This window comes from Macaca nemestrina, chromosome 5 (genome assembly GCF_043159975.1).
Source record: "Macaca nemestrina isolate mMacNem1 chromosome 5, mMacNem.hap1, whole genome shotgun sequence".
Taxonomy (NCBI): Eukaryota; Metazoa; Chordata; class Mammalia; order Primates; family Cercopithecidae; genus Macaca; species Macaca nemestrina.
This window is the reverse complement of record NC_092129.1, coordinates 128,921,408-128,939,331: the sequence shown is the minus strand read 5'-3', so window position 1 is coordinate 128,939,331 and position 17,924 is coordinate 128,921,408. Positions and strand designations below refer to the sequence as shown.

The following is a 17,924-nucleotide window of genomic DNA, read 5'->3' as shown; positions in this document are numbered from 1 at the left end:
AAGGAACTTATTCCAGTGTGAGAAATAAATGGAGAGAAGGTATAAACAGATACGGACTTGGGAGCTCCATCATAGCAAAGCCACTTTGAAGTTGAAAGAGACTTTATTTAACCATGGAGTTATCATAGGATTGCTGTCTTTAATTTTATTCAGAACATCAAGGAAGCTTCTGAAAGGTTTTCAATAGTTGGAGAACTTGTATGGCAGAGGACCACTGCCTCCGTGGTATGTGGTCAAGATGAAAATTTCAGTAGAAATTCAGACATTGTATTTTGGTTAAACCCGGCTAGAAAATCGATAGGGATTTTGACTCTATGCAGAGATGTTCACTGAGAATCGTTTATGGCATCTGAAAAGGGTTGTAGAGACTGGGCATGTTTTGTTGCTTGGAATGGGAAGCAGCAGAAAGCATGAGAGGATGACTTCAAACGTTTAAAGGACTGCCTTTCAAAGAAAGAGATGTATTACAGCTTTCTGATCAAATGAGCAAAATGAAAGGATTGTGAAGCTCAATTTCATTTAAGAAAGAGCTTTAAAAAGCAAAGATGGCTGGGAATGGCTCACACCTGTAATCCTAGCACTTTGGGAGGCCAGGAGTTTAAGACCAGCTTGGGCATCATAGTGAGACTTCCCATCTACAAAAAATAAAAATATTAGCCAAGTGGGTTGGCACACACCTGTAGTCCTAGCTACTCAGAAGCCTAAAGGGGAAGGATTGCTTGAGTCCAGAAGTAGGAGTTTGGGGCTGCAGTGAACCATGATTGTACCACTGTACTCCAGCCTGGGCAATAGAGTGAGGCCCTGTCTCTTAAAAAAGAAAGAAAGAAAAAAAAAAAGGAAAGATATGTTACAAATTCATTTGGGCTGCTTAGTGAAGAAATGAGTACCTTGTCACTAGAAGTATTCAAGGGGAGGCTAGAAGACTGGTTGCCAGGAGACTTCTCTGTTGGGATGAGATGTTTCAGTGCTTGGCTGTGCTATTCAGTATACCCTGCAGAAAATGCTAGTGGGTCTCCTGACAGTGAGGGCAGGTCGAAGCCCTCCAACGACAGCGTTAGGCTATTGACTATGCTAAATAAAGAGCTTAAGAATTGGTTAGTTCTTCTATCTTGCCCTGTGGCTGCACACGAGGCAGGATACACCTTTCGATATTTTTCTTTCTCCAGCTTTATGACTGTGTTAGAATAGAGGCTGTTTTCAGTAGAGAATGAAGGGTGCCGCTTAATCCCATGACTTGTTGAAGTGAGAATCTGAATGACTTTGCTAGTGGCTAGTGGGGACTCTGAGGAGGCTGCAGTAAGACTTGTTCTTCTTTCCCATGAACAGTGGGTATCACCAGGACGTCCAGTCTTCCTGGCCTGAGTGAAATAGACTCCGTCTTTAATATGGCTTTCCTGAGGTTACCGCTTTATTCTGGACCTATAGAAATACCGCGCTGTAGGGCTCTTCACTGAGTCATTTTCATTCATAGGTGATTTAATAAACTATTTCTTTTGTTTATTGTAAGGATAATTCTTGGAGTAAAATGAAAGTCTCCTCTGTGCATGAAACACCTCCATGGAGAGAAAGCTGTTTTGTTTTTCTGTAAATTTCTTGGCTTTGCTGTGATGTTTTTATGCTTTTTAAAATGTTTTGTTTCTAATTGCCAATCGTTTTTGATGTTCTAAACAAATTATTTTAACTCCCAACCTTCATGGTCTAAATGATAGAGTTTCATAATGTGAAAAGCTAGATGAGGAAAAAATAAGTAACTGTTTGAAACAAAAAGAACAGCAGATAGGAAATTCCAAGCAGTGATTACGAAAATAATTGTAACTAATGAATTTGATGATAATAATACTAATGATGCTTTTACAGGAAAACTAAAGAAACTGTCAATCTTGAAGGTGGATCAGAATAGACTCACACAGTTGCCTGAAGCAGTTGGGGATTGTGAAAGTCTCACTGAGTTAGTTCTTACAGAAAATCAGCTCCTGGTAAGTGTGGTTTGCACATACATCATAGAGACTTACTAGGGTAGATTCTACTTATTTGTAATTTGAGTGGACTAAATGGAAATTTCTTCATATTATATCCCAGAAGGGTCTTACAAAGCAAATGCATGACCTAAAGATCAGTTTTTAATCTGCTTAAGCAAAGAAAGTAGTGCTTAGGTTTCCCTGTTGAGCTTGTGTCCCAGTTGTGGTGCTTCGAATATAGGGACTGAACAAATGCCTCACAGATGTCTCCAGTGAGGTGTGGGGATAAGCTACTCTCAATGGATGTGTTGATGCCCCAGCTGTGGTGCCCAGAGACCACCACTGGGAATATTCATCAGGATTCCTCTGGCCTCTCCTTGGGTTCTTTGAGCAAATGGGAAGAACAGGAGAGATGAGAAAAGAGATGAACATTGTCCAGGAAAAGCCTTGGCAGGATGGGGGCTGGGAAATGCTCTTGATCAGGGAGCCATAGGATGGTATCTAATGGGCTCTGGTTAAGGCAGCTTCTTATTAGAACTTTGGGGTAGAGGAGGGGTTCCTCCACCTGGACCAGGCTTCCACCAGACAAGGGCAGGGGTTATGTGTGCACCCCCTGGTAAAGGGTGGGTGGGCAGGGTGGCAGCAGATCTCAGTTGTCTTTTCCTGTCCTGCTTCCCCCTCTGCTTTTGTCAGTCCTTCAGTTGTCACTTCTTCTTCTTCCCCCCTCTTTTAGTTGTCATATAGCCACTCTGTTTTCTTCAGTTTACTCTCCTACTTTTCTCTTTTCTTTTCTCCATCTTCATTTTGTCACTTTATTTTTTTTTTTTTACTCTCTTTTCCCTTTTCCTTTTCCCTTTTCTCCTTTATCTATAAATAGAGTAAGTAATGTTCTTTAGGTAGAAAGAGCAAAAAGGACAGCAAGAAAGGATGGAGTGCACAGATGTGGGTGGGGAGCCCAGTAGCCCCTCCCCTCAGAGAGCTCAAGCAGCCAGCCTCTGGCAGGTGTGGCGGGAGTTACCAAATCTTCCAGTCCTGCTTTGTGATTTTAGGCTTACAAATAGTAATCATAACAACTGTAAAAATAATATTCACCCCTGGATTGCACTGGAGTGTTGAAGACTCCCATGTGGGTGCCAGCCTGGTTCTGGTAGAGCTCTGCTCCCCACTCCAGGATGCTTACCTTTCTCCCATCCCCATAGCCCTCGCCTTCCCCTGCCCATGTGGCACCCTGCTCTGGGTGCTGGTTCCCTGCCTCAGTGCTGTGGCTTCCACGGACATCTAAGCCACTGTCCCAGTGTGGTCCTTGAAGGTGCAGGCAGGGCGGGAATGAATCTTGAGGGTGCAAATTCTCACTCACTTGAGTTGAACAGCATTTATTTCCCTTTACAAGATGTTTCCCTGTTCCCAGGTCTCTACTTTTGATTTCATTCCTTTAAAACAGACTTACCATTTCAACAAAAATTCAAAATACTTAATGTCACACCCCCTAAGTGAACATTACAAATATCTAATATTCAGCAAAAGCTATTGCTTCGGTTGCTGGATGAGATTATATTCTTTAGGTCCTTCCAGAGATCTTATTTACTGTGAGCCATGTTAAAAATATGTGTTACATTAATAATGAAATTGTTATTTTAACAGACCCTACCTAAAAGCATTGGAAAACTAAAGAAGTTGAGCAACTTGAATGCAGACAGAAATAAATTAGTGTCCTTACCAAAAGAGGTATGTGCTTTTAGAGAAATCATGTGATCATAATTATGAAGAAATAATCACAATACATAAGGGATCAAAAATGTCAAATGCTTTGAAAAGACGCATGTGTTGCTTTTAAAGGTGTGAACTCCAATCTGTGAGTATAGAGCCGACTGGAGGAATTATGTCAAAGAATGGTCATCAGTAACATTAAGGAGAGTTGGGAAAGGTGAATTTATAGGATTTTAAACGGGAGAAAGAAAGAGATTGACATTTTGGGTTTGACATACAGAGAATGGTGACACCATTGGCAGAAATGGATTATTTGGGAGTTTGGCAGAGGAAGTGGACGACTTTAGCTTTGATTTTTTAATTTAATGTGGAATTAAGCTCTATCCCATAAGCAATTGGAATTATAAAAACTGATCTCGATGCAACCATATTTCTAGGCAGCGATTTACATTGGGCCATGCTCATGTCTTGGATGAGTTTGAACAAACTCTTCACAAAGGCATACACATAGAGGAAGGTGAATGGGAAGCTAAAGCCAACTTCCTAGGATTTTTTTTTGGTCAGTGGTCTAAGCACGAGAAAACGAGATGCCACCGTCTGTTGTGGAGAGTAGCTGTGTGGACTTAGAGGTATTTAAATTCTGGCAAGGGAGGTGGAAATGCTGACAATGAGGAGGAAGCTTATAGTGGGTCAAACAAGGAGGTGTTTAGTGTGTTGTTTAAAAAGAAGGCTTACAATTAGCCAGGCGTGGTGGTGGGAGCCTGTAGTCCCAGCTACTTGGGAGGCTGAGGCAGGAAAATTGCCTGAACCCGGGAGGCTGAGGTTGCAGTGAGCCGAGATCATGCCACTGCACTCCAGCCCGGGTGACAGAGTGAGACTCTATCTCAAAAAAAAAAAAAAAAAAAGAAAAGAAAAGAAAAAGAAGATGACTTACTTTCTATTGGGTACTAGAGGAGCTTGGTTGGAGAAGGATAATACTGAACTTGATTTTTTTATTAGCAATAAAGCTTAAAGCTAGCTGTTGATGAGCCTTCTCCTTTGCTGGGTCCTCATCTAGAAGGGTATGGTATTTCCTTGTATGATATGATCACTGGCCGGGTGTAGTTTGCTTCATATTTCTGTTTTGACTTTTTCTAACATCTATTTTGGAGTAATTTCAAAACTGCCATCCAGCCAATCAGAACACGTGGCCTTCTTATTTTCCTATGGCCACATCTCAGGGTATCTGAACTTCCTCTTTCCTTTCCTCATCTTGGTGTTTGGCCCACAGTGTCCCAGTCTTCTCCCTGGGTAAGGTGGCCAGCATTTCTAAATGGAGACATGAGAATATTTACTATAAACATGATCATATTCTGAAACATCTTTTATATGAACACTGGCATCTAAGTAAACTGTTTCCGGCTGAAAGACTTAAGTCTGTTTCTCAGCTAAACTGGGACACAACTAAGAGATTCTACTAATTAGAAAAGTTGGGTTCTAGTTTCTAAGCAATAAACCAAAATACACAGCTGATATTCTGAACAGTTAAATTTACTGTTGCTGGATAGTGGCAGATGGATAGTAGATTGGACATATAAACACACATACAGATGTAGAAAAGATTTCTTTCTTTCTTTTTTAATGCCAGGTAACTATACTAGATGCTTTCAAGTAGTTGTTGTACTTGTTGAATCCTTACAACAGCTTTTGCAGTCATGATGATTTCCTCATTTTATGAGTGAGGAAACTGAGGCAAGTAAGTTCTTTTTCTTACTTGGGCTCACACAGCTGGGAGTTGGTAGAACCTGACTCCAAAGATGAGTCTCTCAATAAACACATGACCACTTAGGTAATGCAGGCTCAGCCCAACCTTTCCATCTGTGACCTTGAGGTAGGGCAAGCCCCTGATTTGTTAAGGAAAGGCCAAAGTATCTTTAGTTTGGACACTACAGAAAGTTAATACATTTTAGGTTTACTTTCAAGGCAGATCATGAGGAGAGCATTTTAGGTGTAATGTTAATTCCCAGCAAGTTTCACCACCCATCCCCAGCTTCCCTGATCCCCTGACTGTCTTTCACAAGATTACGTTCTAAACAAGAACCTTTTGGAAATTTACTTTCATAGAACTTTCACCATCATTTCAGCATCAGTTCTCTTTTCGCTTTAAAAGAATGAAACACACTCAAGTGTTTCTGACTAGAGGGTTATATCTAATCCATGCTATGTGTTCACTAAATTTACTAGAACAGTTTTTCATGATGTGAAAAGTGAAAATATTTCTAACTTCAAAGCCTTTTAGTCATATTTTGTCCATTTTCTGAGAAATTATGATTGGTCTTCTGGCATCTGGCATTTTAGAAAGAAATAGTCTGTGCCTTTCCCTTCAGCTGTCTGATAAAGCAGAGAATGTTTAGGTTTTTAGGAATTGGATCTTTTCTAGATCGCCTCCTACTCACACACACTCAGCTCCCAGAGTAGGAAATGTGCTGAGCACATGTCTCCAACTCTCCCACGGATCACAGTTTGCTGCCCAGCAGAAATGGTTGAGTGCTTGCCTCTGACCACTGGGGCTGAGCAGCCAAATCACCGAGAGCCTCCTGATCTCTCATGCATCACGTTGGCCCAGGCAGCACCTTCATGTCATGAGTCTCTGTGCAGTGAGCGTAGTAGGCCCTGTGACTGTGTGTATGTTAGCTCTTCCTCCAAGCTTGATGCCATTTGATCAAATCTTGCATTTTCCTGATTGGATTCTTCCAAAAATGTATTGCTTTCTCTTGAACAGTTAAGTTGCATACATGACATCTCTAAACTGAAAGACTGACCAATTCAATTCATATGCCAAAAACCCATAGTAGTATTAATTGCCATTGGTCTGGTATGCTGTGTAGTTCTTCCTATATTTTGTCCTTTAAAAAAAAAAATTTTTATATTATTGTGTGTTGCTAGTTTTAGGGCACAGCTCCTTAGTCTGTAGCAGCATTTATTTATTTGCATTTTTTCCCCAAATGGTTGAGGGGAAAATGTTTGTACTGTGTGGGTCACAATAATGGATTCTGTTTGTGTTTTGTGGTGTTATTTGTAGTAAACATTTGCAAATCAATGAATGTCTTTTGTTTTCTTAATTGTTAGCTGCTTGGAAATTTAGAAAAGTCAGGTAAACTTGTTATCTTGTAAGTATTGTTCAGACCACAGTTGCATCTCTAACTTCCATTCTGCTGCTTAAATGCATGAAGATTCAAATCGGCTGACTGCTTTGTGTGCTCTTCATTATAAAATATTGGACATTTTCCTCTAAATTCAGTTTTTTGGTTTTTTTACGACTGCATGGCCTGGAACCTTATTTTGTTATGTGTTTTTCATGTTTGTTCAGATTATTCACTCTCAAAAGAATGCTTTTCTGTGAATTACATTTTAAGTTATTCAGAAATCTGAAAGGCATCATTTGGCAGCTCATCTGTTTTCACTAAATTGTAAGTTTGTTGGCACAAATCTGTCTCTAATGGAAAGGCTAGATTTGCTTTATTTGCTACACCTGGCATGCCTCTGATTTTTCAAGTCACTTATTTGTGTCTTTTATTTTTCATCCTGTTGCTTAAGTATATATACTTCTGGGAAAAGGAGATTTCTTAAAAACTCATAGTGTTGGTGGAGAGGAGAGTTAAGGAACATACTGTGCAGTAGTATGATTGATTCATGGATAGATGGAGTTGGTGGTATATGTGTGAGCATGAGTATGATGAACAAGAGCCAGACCGTAAAGAATTTTTGGCTAGAAGAAATTGAGCTTATATCCAAGTTTAGAGTCCGTTTTTCTTTTTGTCTCCATTAAGTCTGAATGAAAGTGACGCCAACTAAGCCACACTTACCCAGTGAGATGAGGCAAGATAACATTTGCAGATCATTCATCAAAGCTTTTTTTAATCAGACAATCGGTAAATATTAATTACCCATAAATATTACTATGATACTCAGAAATGCCTGTGGTGATAGAATATTCATTTTGTGGATAGTTTTCTGCCGCCTTCTTATTACAATTTAAAATTATTTCAGTATGTTTCCATTATATTCTAAAATGAATTATTGATTAAAGACATAATATAGAATATAAAAATATTAGATAAAATATAGTTGACCATCAGATTTCAAGATGGAGAAGTCATTCCTAAACTTGAAATAAGTCATTAAAAAATAGTTGATGGATTTGTCTACAGGAAAATTCGATTTCTGATCTTCAAGAAGGTAAAGATAGCCTTTACTTTCTTGAAAGGGGGCAGGGAGACATTTAAAGTATCTTAAATGAGAGATCTGTCTTTACTCTATTAGAAGTTCTTTTACACCAATGAGGAAAAGATGTATTAAATACATCTATAGAGAAGTAGACAAAAACAAAGAAACTTCCACAAAAACCAGCAAGTGATTCACAGAGGAACAAATAGAAATGGCAACTAATGTGAAACAATTTCAACCTCATCAGTATTCACAAAAAAATTAATACCAAATTTTGGCAAGGGTGGAGGGAAGTGTATATTATCATGTAAATATAAATTATTATGACTTTCTGGAAGAGAATATGATAATAGTAAAAACTTCAGAAATGTGTATACCCTTTGATTCTGCAAGTCCACGTCTAGGAAAACATTCATGGATATACACTAAGAATGATGCACAAGAACATTTCTCACATTATTCATAGGAACAGCCTACATGTTCCAGGCACCATACCAAGTGTCCATAGAGGCAGCTAACATGTGCCAGGCACAGTGCCAAGGGCTTTTGCATTTATTCTTATCTAATTATCACAACAGTTCTATGAGGTGTAGGTAAATCATTATCAGTGTCCAACAGATTGTGAAACTAAGACTGAGAGAGGTTAAGTAACTTCTCCAGAATCACACAGCAAAGAAGTGGCAGACCTAACTAGCATTGTCTACCCTGGGCAGTTTCTTAAATAATCTGTGATACATCCATAGAAGGAAATAACTATATGGTCCATAAAAGTCCTCTTAGAAACATTGTTAAAGTGTGTATGTAGAATCACAAATGAATGGCAGTGGTACTGGAAGATCGTTCCTTATAACGTTAATACTGATTATCCCTTTGTGGTAAGATTCGATTTTTTTTTCATTGTGGTTTCCTGTGCGTGGATGTATGGTTTTTATTTTTCTAATCAATGTAAGGTACTTTTTTATAATCAGAAAAAAAGAATTCCGTAGCTGTTAGTGGATATTTTGATGTCAGTGGCCCCAGAATTCAGGGAATCCCAAAGCCACATGATTTCCAAAAATGTTTATGAAGTAGGGAACATTTGAATAATATGCCATAGATGATGGAATTTTAAAATTATGTTTCATATTATTTTTGCTCAGATTGCATTTTGGCCAGATTTTAATTATTGTACATTTTTCTTTTTTTGCCAATGGGATGTGGGTTCAATTATGTTACAAATAATATTAAAAGGAATATACTGAAGGAAAGTGAAAGTTCCCTTACACTTAAGGCAAGCATTTAAAAAATAGAATATAAACAAAAGTGACTAACGTAGGCTCCCTTTTTGAATCACTGAATCTGTCTCATGATCTTCTCCTTGGGTGAGCTAACCTGCAGGCAATTAATACTTAGTGAAAGTTGACCTGAGCAGAGGTTTGCTCAATAATCTGCAGATCCTATTTTCTTGAGATGGGTTAGATCAATGCCTAACAGCTAAGGAGACACAAAATGGCTGGACAAAGATTCTCAGCTATATTCCATAATTCTCAGATAATCCAAGTCCAACCCCTTGTATTCTGGGAAGGTGCTATTATGTGGTTTAAGGGAGGCTTAAAAATATCAGCTTCCTACATAACTGGTAATAAGTTTTTTAAAGTCTGCTTCCCAGAACTTCTAAATGATACAGATATTTTATCCTGATGACAACTAAGGAACCTGTAAACTCTGCCTCCTGAACCCAAAAGAGAAAGCCAAAATATATATGAATGATGTGTATAATGTCAGTGTTCACTATTATTAATACAAAGTGTCACTGCGATACATCGTTAGGGAGATAGTTTTTTAAAGACATTCAGGTGAGTTCAGGAAAGAGACTGCCAACATCAGTACAGTTCTAAGAACATAGTAGGTATTTAGGTGTTGATTGTACTCATCATTTGGATCTGAGGTTTTTACTTCCCGGAAAAAAAAATAGCTACCACATTTATTTGGCAGCAGCAAAAGGCCAGTTTCTATGATAGGTGCCAAATTATGTACGTGGTTTCATTTAATTTAATCATTATTGTTACTTTTGGTTAAATTAACACATCCAAACCCACAAAACATATGACTGAGCCTAAATTCTAGCCCAGGTCTGTATGATCTCAAAGCATCCACTCCCTCCATCATACCGCATCTCCCTCTGCCGTCTATAATGAACTATATCTTTTCAGTTATGGGTTTGAATGCTTAATAATCTTTTCTAAAAACCAAAGGTTTGTGCCATCCCTTCCTGGCTGATTTGGAAAGAGGGCTGTGTTTGTGTGAATGTTTGCTGGGACAGCATGTGCCTTTGTGGGGTGATTAAGGCATCCCTAGCACACTCTGCAACAACATGTGCTCTTTGTTGGCATTGTTTTTCAAAAACCATAGACAATAGAGATCAGGAGGTCACACTGCCTGCTCTGACAATCCAGAGGGCCTAAGAGGCTCTTGTACGCAATTGCGTTCCACCCCTTGACGTCTCAAATGGGTATGAGATTAGAGTGGGAAAGGAAAAAGAAAAATGAAACAATAACACACAGTAGATAGCTCACACATTTCATTGAAGTTTACACTTTATCTTCCTAAATGATTAATGGATCTTGTCCAGAACATTTATTTAGAGCCCTCTGACCCACTTTAATTAGTTAATTAATTTTTTGGACTACATAATACATGCACATGATACAAATTGAAAATGTTCACATGGTATAGCAGTAGGGCCGCAAAACAGATATCTTACAGGTTGGTGTGGTGGGAGGGCAGTGGACAGCTTCATGACAAGATGCCCACAGTTAAAATGCAGTCCCAGCTCTATATGCCTTCCAGGAGCTGATTATCCCCTCCGGATGATCATATGAATAATAATATCTGCTTTGCCCCCCGTGGGTCACTCATAAATCCTGTCTTTTCAAAGGTAGGTCAGGACGCTAGCAGGGGTCTTCAGCCTCAGCCAGCTGCTGACTTGGAAGCCCTCCTTCAGGGCATGTAGCCGTACCTCTGAACCCCAGCCTCATGCCGAAGCTCCTCCACCTGGGAGCAGGGATGCGGGAAGGGTGCCCCATGGGAACCTAGTCATTCTTTCTCATAAGTAGATCTTTGTCAGGATTGTCTAAATTTATCAGAGACTCTAATAATATTGATCATCAAAGGGATCAGGGTTTTGATTGCTTTCCTTCCATGATATTTCTGGGCATCTAAGTAGAACTGTTGATTCCCTTCCTTAAGGGAGGGAGAATGTGCTCAGCCATATGGGAAATCCAGTTGCACATTTCTTGTAGGACACTATATTGGGGCTATATGTTTATAAAACCTAAGAGAGGCTACTCTGGTGATTCTTACTGGAACAAAAAAGAGTTTTGTTGTCTCCACTGCTGCACCTAGAGGCAGGTAACTTTTAAGTAGAGGTCTTTCACAAGTAAGTAAATAAAGTGTCTAAATATACGTAAATGAGAAATTTAGTGGGCAGAGAGGCTATGCATGGTGGGTAGACAGCATGAATACTATACTTGCCAAGTACCCTGAGTGTACATAAACATGTGCAAATTAAGCAGTAACTCAGGTAAATGATCTTAGGGTTCTTCATGTGGTATTTTATGCTCTCAGAGGGTTAGACCATAATTATGAAATAAAGGCAGAGAGCATTTTATTATATGGACCAAAGGGTTCTGTGAAGGCTCTATGGAGGAACAGAGGATGTTTAGCTAATTTTGGATCATTGGTAAGATTTAAAAAGGCATTTCTATAAAAAACAGTGGGATCAAAAATATAAAAATGTATTTAGGGTATAATGAGTAGACCATTTTTGCTGGAATGAGAAATATGTGAATGCGGGGACTAAAGGGGGCAAAATCTAAAAGCCTTTCTACATATCTGGGTGCTTTCCACATGACCAGAGACAAATTTTTTTTTTTTTTTTTTTTTTTTGAGACGGAGTCTCGCTCTGGCCCAGGCTGGAGTGCAGTGGCCGGATCTCAGCTCACTGCAAGCTCCGCCTTCCGGGTTTACGCCATTCTCCTGCCTCAGCCTCCCGAGTAGCTGGGACTACAGGCGCCCGCCACCTCGCCCGGCTAGTTTTTTGTTTTTTTTTTTTTTTAGTAGAGACGGGGTTTTACCGTGTTAGCCAGGATGATCTCAATCTCCTGACCTTGTGATCCGCCCGTCTCGGCCTCCCAAAGTGCTGGGATTACAGGCTTGAGCCACCGTGCCCGACCTGACAAATGTTAGCCTACATTTACTTATATATTTATTTTTCTTTTATATACATTATGGTTAAATATTGTGGTTCAATACATTATTTTGAAATCTTTATATTTTTAAGGGAGGAAATAAAAAGATTATGTATGAAGGTAATTATGTAGCCATTTACAAATCTGCGTTCTGCTTTTGAGGATATTATATACATATATTAAACACATGTATAAATAGAAAAGGGCAGAAGATATATTCAGATAGCATTAACCATTCAAGTCTTGTGCTCTTTCTCAAGTGGGAGCCTCTGGAGTAGTATTTTTCCATGTGTTGGAGAGACATCAATAGGTTCCTTCATGAGCCCTTCCTAGCAGTTGTCCTTAGTCAGGAGAGTGAGTACAAGAAGAATGTAGTACTTTATGGAGTCCTGCAGAATGTTGTGTCTGGGATCGAGCTATTTTTCCGCCCTCTTGATTCAGTTTTCCTGACTGTAAAAACCACCACCAATTTGTTAAAGAGAATCATTGGATTTTTGTGTGTGTTTATGTTCCTTTTTGAAGACCAGACTCATACAAAACTCAGTTACCTTTAAATTGCTTACTTTTAAAAAATGGTAATCAAATTTGGTGTGGATGGAGGTGTTGATCTGTGTGCCTTTACGAGCAGGCCACGGCTAAAGAAATGGATGTATAGATTTACTCCGTTCACTTTTTGTAAAGATACTGCTGATTTTACATCCATCAAAAAAATAGTGAATTTACCACATTAATTTGTGAATGACTAAAAGCTATTAAAAGAGGTATGGTGGAAATTAATGTACTATATAATCTGTAAGATACCCCTTTTTTTTGAAAAAAAAACATGGAGAGTGCTAAAGTTAATATAATGGGCAAGTCTTGAATTGTGTGTTTATCAGGATCACCTTTGACCTAACTTTTGAAACTACAATTGTTAAACTTGCATATTACCACATAGTATTTTTCTGGATTGTATAGTTTGGTTAACATATTTAACAGATGCAGTTGGGTTAGGTATCAGCAGTGGAAAATGATTTCTTCTTTAGAATAAAATTTTTAAAGTGTATCATTGATTTTCTTGATTTAATTTAGAACATGTACATCTGACGTTTCACAGAGATTTTTATGAACATATAGGGCTGTGTTTTGTATGATTTAAATTAATGATTATTGATCATCAGTGAGACCAGTGAGTTATGTGGTATAAGTTTATGCATCCTTTTTATACTGTTTGGTAAACAAGGTACTCTGATCCTACTCCATCTCCCCTAGAAAACTGGAAAAAAAGATTTATTTCCTTTCTCACCATAGATCGGCGGGTGCTGCAGCCTCACTGTGTTCTGTGTGCGTGACAATAGACTAACTCGGATACCTGCAGAGATGTCACAGGCAACAGAACTTCATGTGCTGGATGTGGCAGGGAACAGGTAAGCCTGTTGTATGCTTTGCTTGAGGGAAACAAATATGCATACATCCCAATCTTTGCGTGCATCTTCAAATTTTTGTCTTTGCTTTATCTTACAGAATATGATCCCAATTTTTCAAATGACCTAGGCCTCAGGGAGTTCTTCATATGGGGGCTAGAGTGCTTGAGCCCAATGGAGCAGAGAAAGGGGAAACCTGAGCATGGGTTAAAGTGTCAGTGGACACTTTTGTAGAAATGCTTCCCGGAATGATGGTACAATGATGCCAGGGAAAGAGCACTGAACTAAGAATGGGGAGACTTGGGTTGTGGCTTAGCTCTTCTAAGTAGCTTTTGTAAGTCATCATGGGCTTCAGAGTTTCCTCACCTGGAAAGTGAGCACAAATGAGTTCGAACTCAGTTTTAACCAGGGGACCTTGACATACTGACTCTGAACCCCCTGAAAATACAAACAAAATTGTGTATTTAGGGAAGTGTTTATAGCTAATGTCAGAATCTCCAAATGATTCATAATACAAAAAAAGTTCAGAGCTGCCAGACTAGTATCCCCAAGGTCACAGCGTCACCATTTCTCAAGTTCCGGAGCAGAGGTCATGTTGGACTGAGCGCCATTTTCTAGAATATGCCTGTTCATCATCTTTGTGGAACACATTTGTTTCCGTCATTCCGAGCTAATTTCAGCGCCCTAAATGCCATATGCGCCTTCTCTGTGAACAGAAACAGGCTATTCTTTCTATTGGGGACCCTCTTCTCTGGCTCCTTGACTCTCTTCTTCATCACTCAAGCTTTATTTTCTTGAGGGAGCCTCCTTTCTGAGTTCGCATTTGGGAAAATTCCCCTGCCATGGCAGTCACAGTACCATGTGAGAATTGCCAGTTTTCATATGGGTAACCCTTCTAAGCCTGAAGTTACCTAAAGTTAGATGTTCTTCTGGTTTATGTGTCATTGTATCACTTGTCAGATGCAATGACAGAGTGCCTGGCACATAACAGATGCCATTTTCAGTGGAACAAAAATGTTAATAGTTTTACAGGATGAATAGCAGGTCACTGCAGGATGGCTTATATTATAGGCTTCCTTGCCAAAAGGAATTAAAAATTGCTTTTGAGTGTAATATAGTTAGGAGAAAAAGGTTCAACTGCTTGGGGGAAGATGATCAATGATCTTAAATGGTAAAGGCCAGCAGTCTAAAGAGTGTTTGGGAGACTGTCTTCTGAGTGCTGATTAGCTGATCATTTTGGTCAGGCACAGGTCACCATTTTTTATTCTTGCTAATGGATTATAGACAGCAGGGCTAAATAAACAGCAGTTCTCAGCTGGAATCTAGAGGTGAGTTATAGCCTCAGGCAATGCTCACCTTTTCAAAGTTAATGCTTTCAGGACATCTTGATAGATTCTTAAGACCACTAACTGGTTGCCGGAAACCCAGGATTAAATTGAGTTGAACCTCAGATTTCTGCTGAACTAAGCAGAACTAAGGCATGAGCCTTTACAGCTTGAGGAGGATACTTCTTTCCTGATCTTTATCCTCTAGCAGTAGAAACTCAATGAGTCAACATTTGCTGGTTCTTGCCACACTACTGAGCATGAATTTGCATCAATTCTTGAGCAGAAAGATGCCTGTGATGGCGAAAAACTGTTTTTACATGAATGAAGGCCCCATTTCTCCAGTTCTCAGAAAAAGAGAAAGTTAAATTTTTATTATGCTTGGGCTGGGATGGAGAAAACCCAGTTAAAAAGTCGAGTTACACAGTTGTCATTTGAGTCAGTTAAGTGTGTCATTTAGTCCATGCATACGTATGTAGATTCATAATCAAATTTTTTTTTTTTTTTTTTTTTTGAGACGGAGTCTCGCTGTGTCTCCCAGGCTGGAGTGCAGTGGCGTGATCTCGGCTCACTGCAAGCTCCGCCTCCCGGGTTCACGCCATTCTCCCGCCTCAGCCTCCCAAGTAGCTGAGACTACAGGCGCCCGCCACCACGCCCGGCTAGTTTTTTGTATTTTTAGTAGAGACGGGGTTTCACCATGTTAGCCAGGATAGTCTCGATCTCCTGACCTCGTGATCCACCCGCCTCGGCCTCCCAAAGTGCTGGGATTACAGGCTTGAGCCACCGCGCCCGGCCGATTCATAATCAAATTTTAAGCCTATTAAAATATTTAATCACTGCTTATTAAAAGTATCAGTATAGAAACTAATTTTTTTAAAAAGGGCTACCTGGTCAGCCTTTTAGCTTGCAGAAATGTCATACCATAGGATATCATACTAAATCATATTAAATGTAATAGAAGCTTCTGTCTCTTCTTTCAAGTATATGAAAATAACACATGGCAGCAGGAAACGTACACTGTGAGTTTCTAGAAACTTTCTTTTGGAGTTTGGTAGGATAAATTATAGCAAGGATGACTATAACCTGTCACTTGGAAACACTAAGTATTAAACCTTCTGTGACAGTAAAGAAAATGTCTTATATCATCAGTTACCCGAGCACAGAACACAAAATTCTTTAATACTTAGACTCTCTCCCATAGGAATATCCATCAAGTGTGCAAAACTCAGCATTTGAGGATTTTCCTTACTTGCAATATTAGTAGTACTGAATATTAGAAACAATGGTTGTCAATTGGAAAATAGGAAATAGCTTACACTTTTAAATTTTATACTATGTATGTATTACCCAGTCCAAAGAATTAAAAATATTAAAAGACAAACAACAGCATACTGTTGTGGAATACTAAGCAGTCAAAGAATGAGATATTTCTCTGTGCAGTGACACAGAAAGAGACCCAAGATACTGAGTGAAAAGGGAAAATGTTGAGCAGTTTATAGAGCTCTCATTTTGGTGGGGTTTTTTCCTTAAAAAAGAAAAAAAAAAATCACTTATTTGTGCTTTGTACCCAAATACTAATAGTAGTTCCCCTAGATGAGACTTGAAGGTATAGGGAGTTTTCATTTTAGATATTTTAGTATTGTTTAATTTTTTGCCAGTTATGTTCTCAATTTATATATATTTTTAAACATTTTTGAAAAGTTTGCTTAAAACTAAAAATTCTGGTAGAAAGTAACAGAAAGATGAAACATTACATTGTAAGGCGTATTCAGTCACTGGTGAAGTTAATATTAATCAGTAGGCCATGCTTAGATATTAAATAAATTTGAGAAGGCAGTTGCTATAGTAGTTCACAGGCATGGAAGGTCACTTGGGGCTGGGTTGGTCATGGATATAACTGGAGACAAGAGGCTTACAGTTTGGTCATTCATTTGCTTTAGTTCTTGTACCATTGGTGTGAATAGTAACCACAAGTTTTTTATTTCTGGGCGCATGTGGTCCTAAATAGAACACAGAGATGCCTACGGGCTGTGGTTTCTTGTGTGTTGATTCTGTTTATTCTATAGTGTACAGAAGGTACCAGAATAAACCAAAAATGTATTATTAGCTCCTTTGGAAAGCAGGAATGTATTTCTCATCGATTTTCTGACTTGTAGCTGGGATGGTTTACCCAAGAGAGACAGAAAAGCATGTGTATGTCTTTTTTTCCCCAGGCTATAGTGAGTTAGAGGATTAGCCAGCCGGCAGAATCTCAGTGGGCAGACTGTTCAGGGAACAGGGTGTTTTTTTCTTTTGGACACCACTGGCAACACTTCTGTCCGCAAGACAGTGGGCAGCTCATATGTGGTGTGGACTCAGTCAGCAGCAGCCACATTCAAGCTGGCACTTTGATTCTTTGCAGCAAAACTGGTGTTTCAGGCAACTCATTAATCTGAGTTGAAATATGTTGATAAGATTTGTTGTTGTAGAGTCTAGTAATTTATTTAGCTTTTGTCATATGGTTTGTCATCCTTAGAAGTTGTTATTTATTAGTATTATCGATGCTCTTTTTAGCCTCTTATTTATACTTTTGCTTTAACATTCAGCTGGCTTCTAGTCTGAGAAGTTACAATGACCACGTTTGAGTATCTGTGTTTTGTGCCAGTTTTCAAGTCTTGATTTTTTTTCTTTCTGTTCTCATGAGTAACACAGGTACAGATGCTGACTGTAAGTGTCTTGCCCAAGACTTGAAACTTTAAACATTCTAGTGGATGTTAGCTTGCTTCCTCTTTTAAAAGATAGACGAGAAAAATTTTAAATAAATTATATTTTTGTTCAATAAAATGAAAGAGTTTGATGTACTTGAAACTTTAACAGTGTATAATGCCTATTTAAAAAATCCTTGTCACAGTACCTGGCAAATACATGTTTTTAACTTTCTTGCATTTGAGTTTACATGTATGTAACGTTCTTTGGATAGAAAGAGAAAGAATTTTTGTATAAACAGAAGATATTTCAGTTCTATCCCTTAAAGAACAAATATCTCAGAGTAAGAAGAAATGTAATTGTGATTCTGCTATTCCCTGTGGTTCCCTCAGGTGTCCTTCTCTAACTGTG

General features: G+C 38.9%; 1 protein-coding gene across 2 annotated transcripts in view; it reads left to right on the top strand.

Annotated features, from left to right (window-relative positions):
- LOC105490836 (leucine rich repeat containing 1) overlaps nucleotides 1-17,924 on the top strand; it is a 129,585-nt gene that overhangs the window by 105,474 nt on the left and 6,187 nt on the right. For both annotated transcript variants that reach the window (XM_011756789.3, XM_011756790.2), the window contains exons 9-11: nucleotides 1,858-1,976; nucleotides 3,600-3,683; nucleotides 13,391-13,506. In XM_011756789.3, coding sequence (XP_011755091.1) covers nucleotides 1,858-1,976; nucleotides 3,600-3,683; nucleotides 13,391-13,506 — 319 coding nt within the window. The remainder of the gene's footprint in view (nucleotides 1-1,857; nucleotides 1,977-3,599; nucleotides 3,684-13,390; nucleotides 13,507-17,924) is intronic.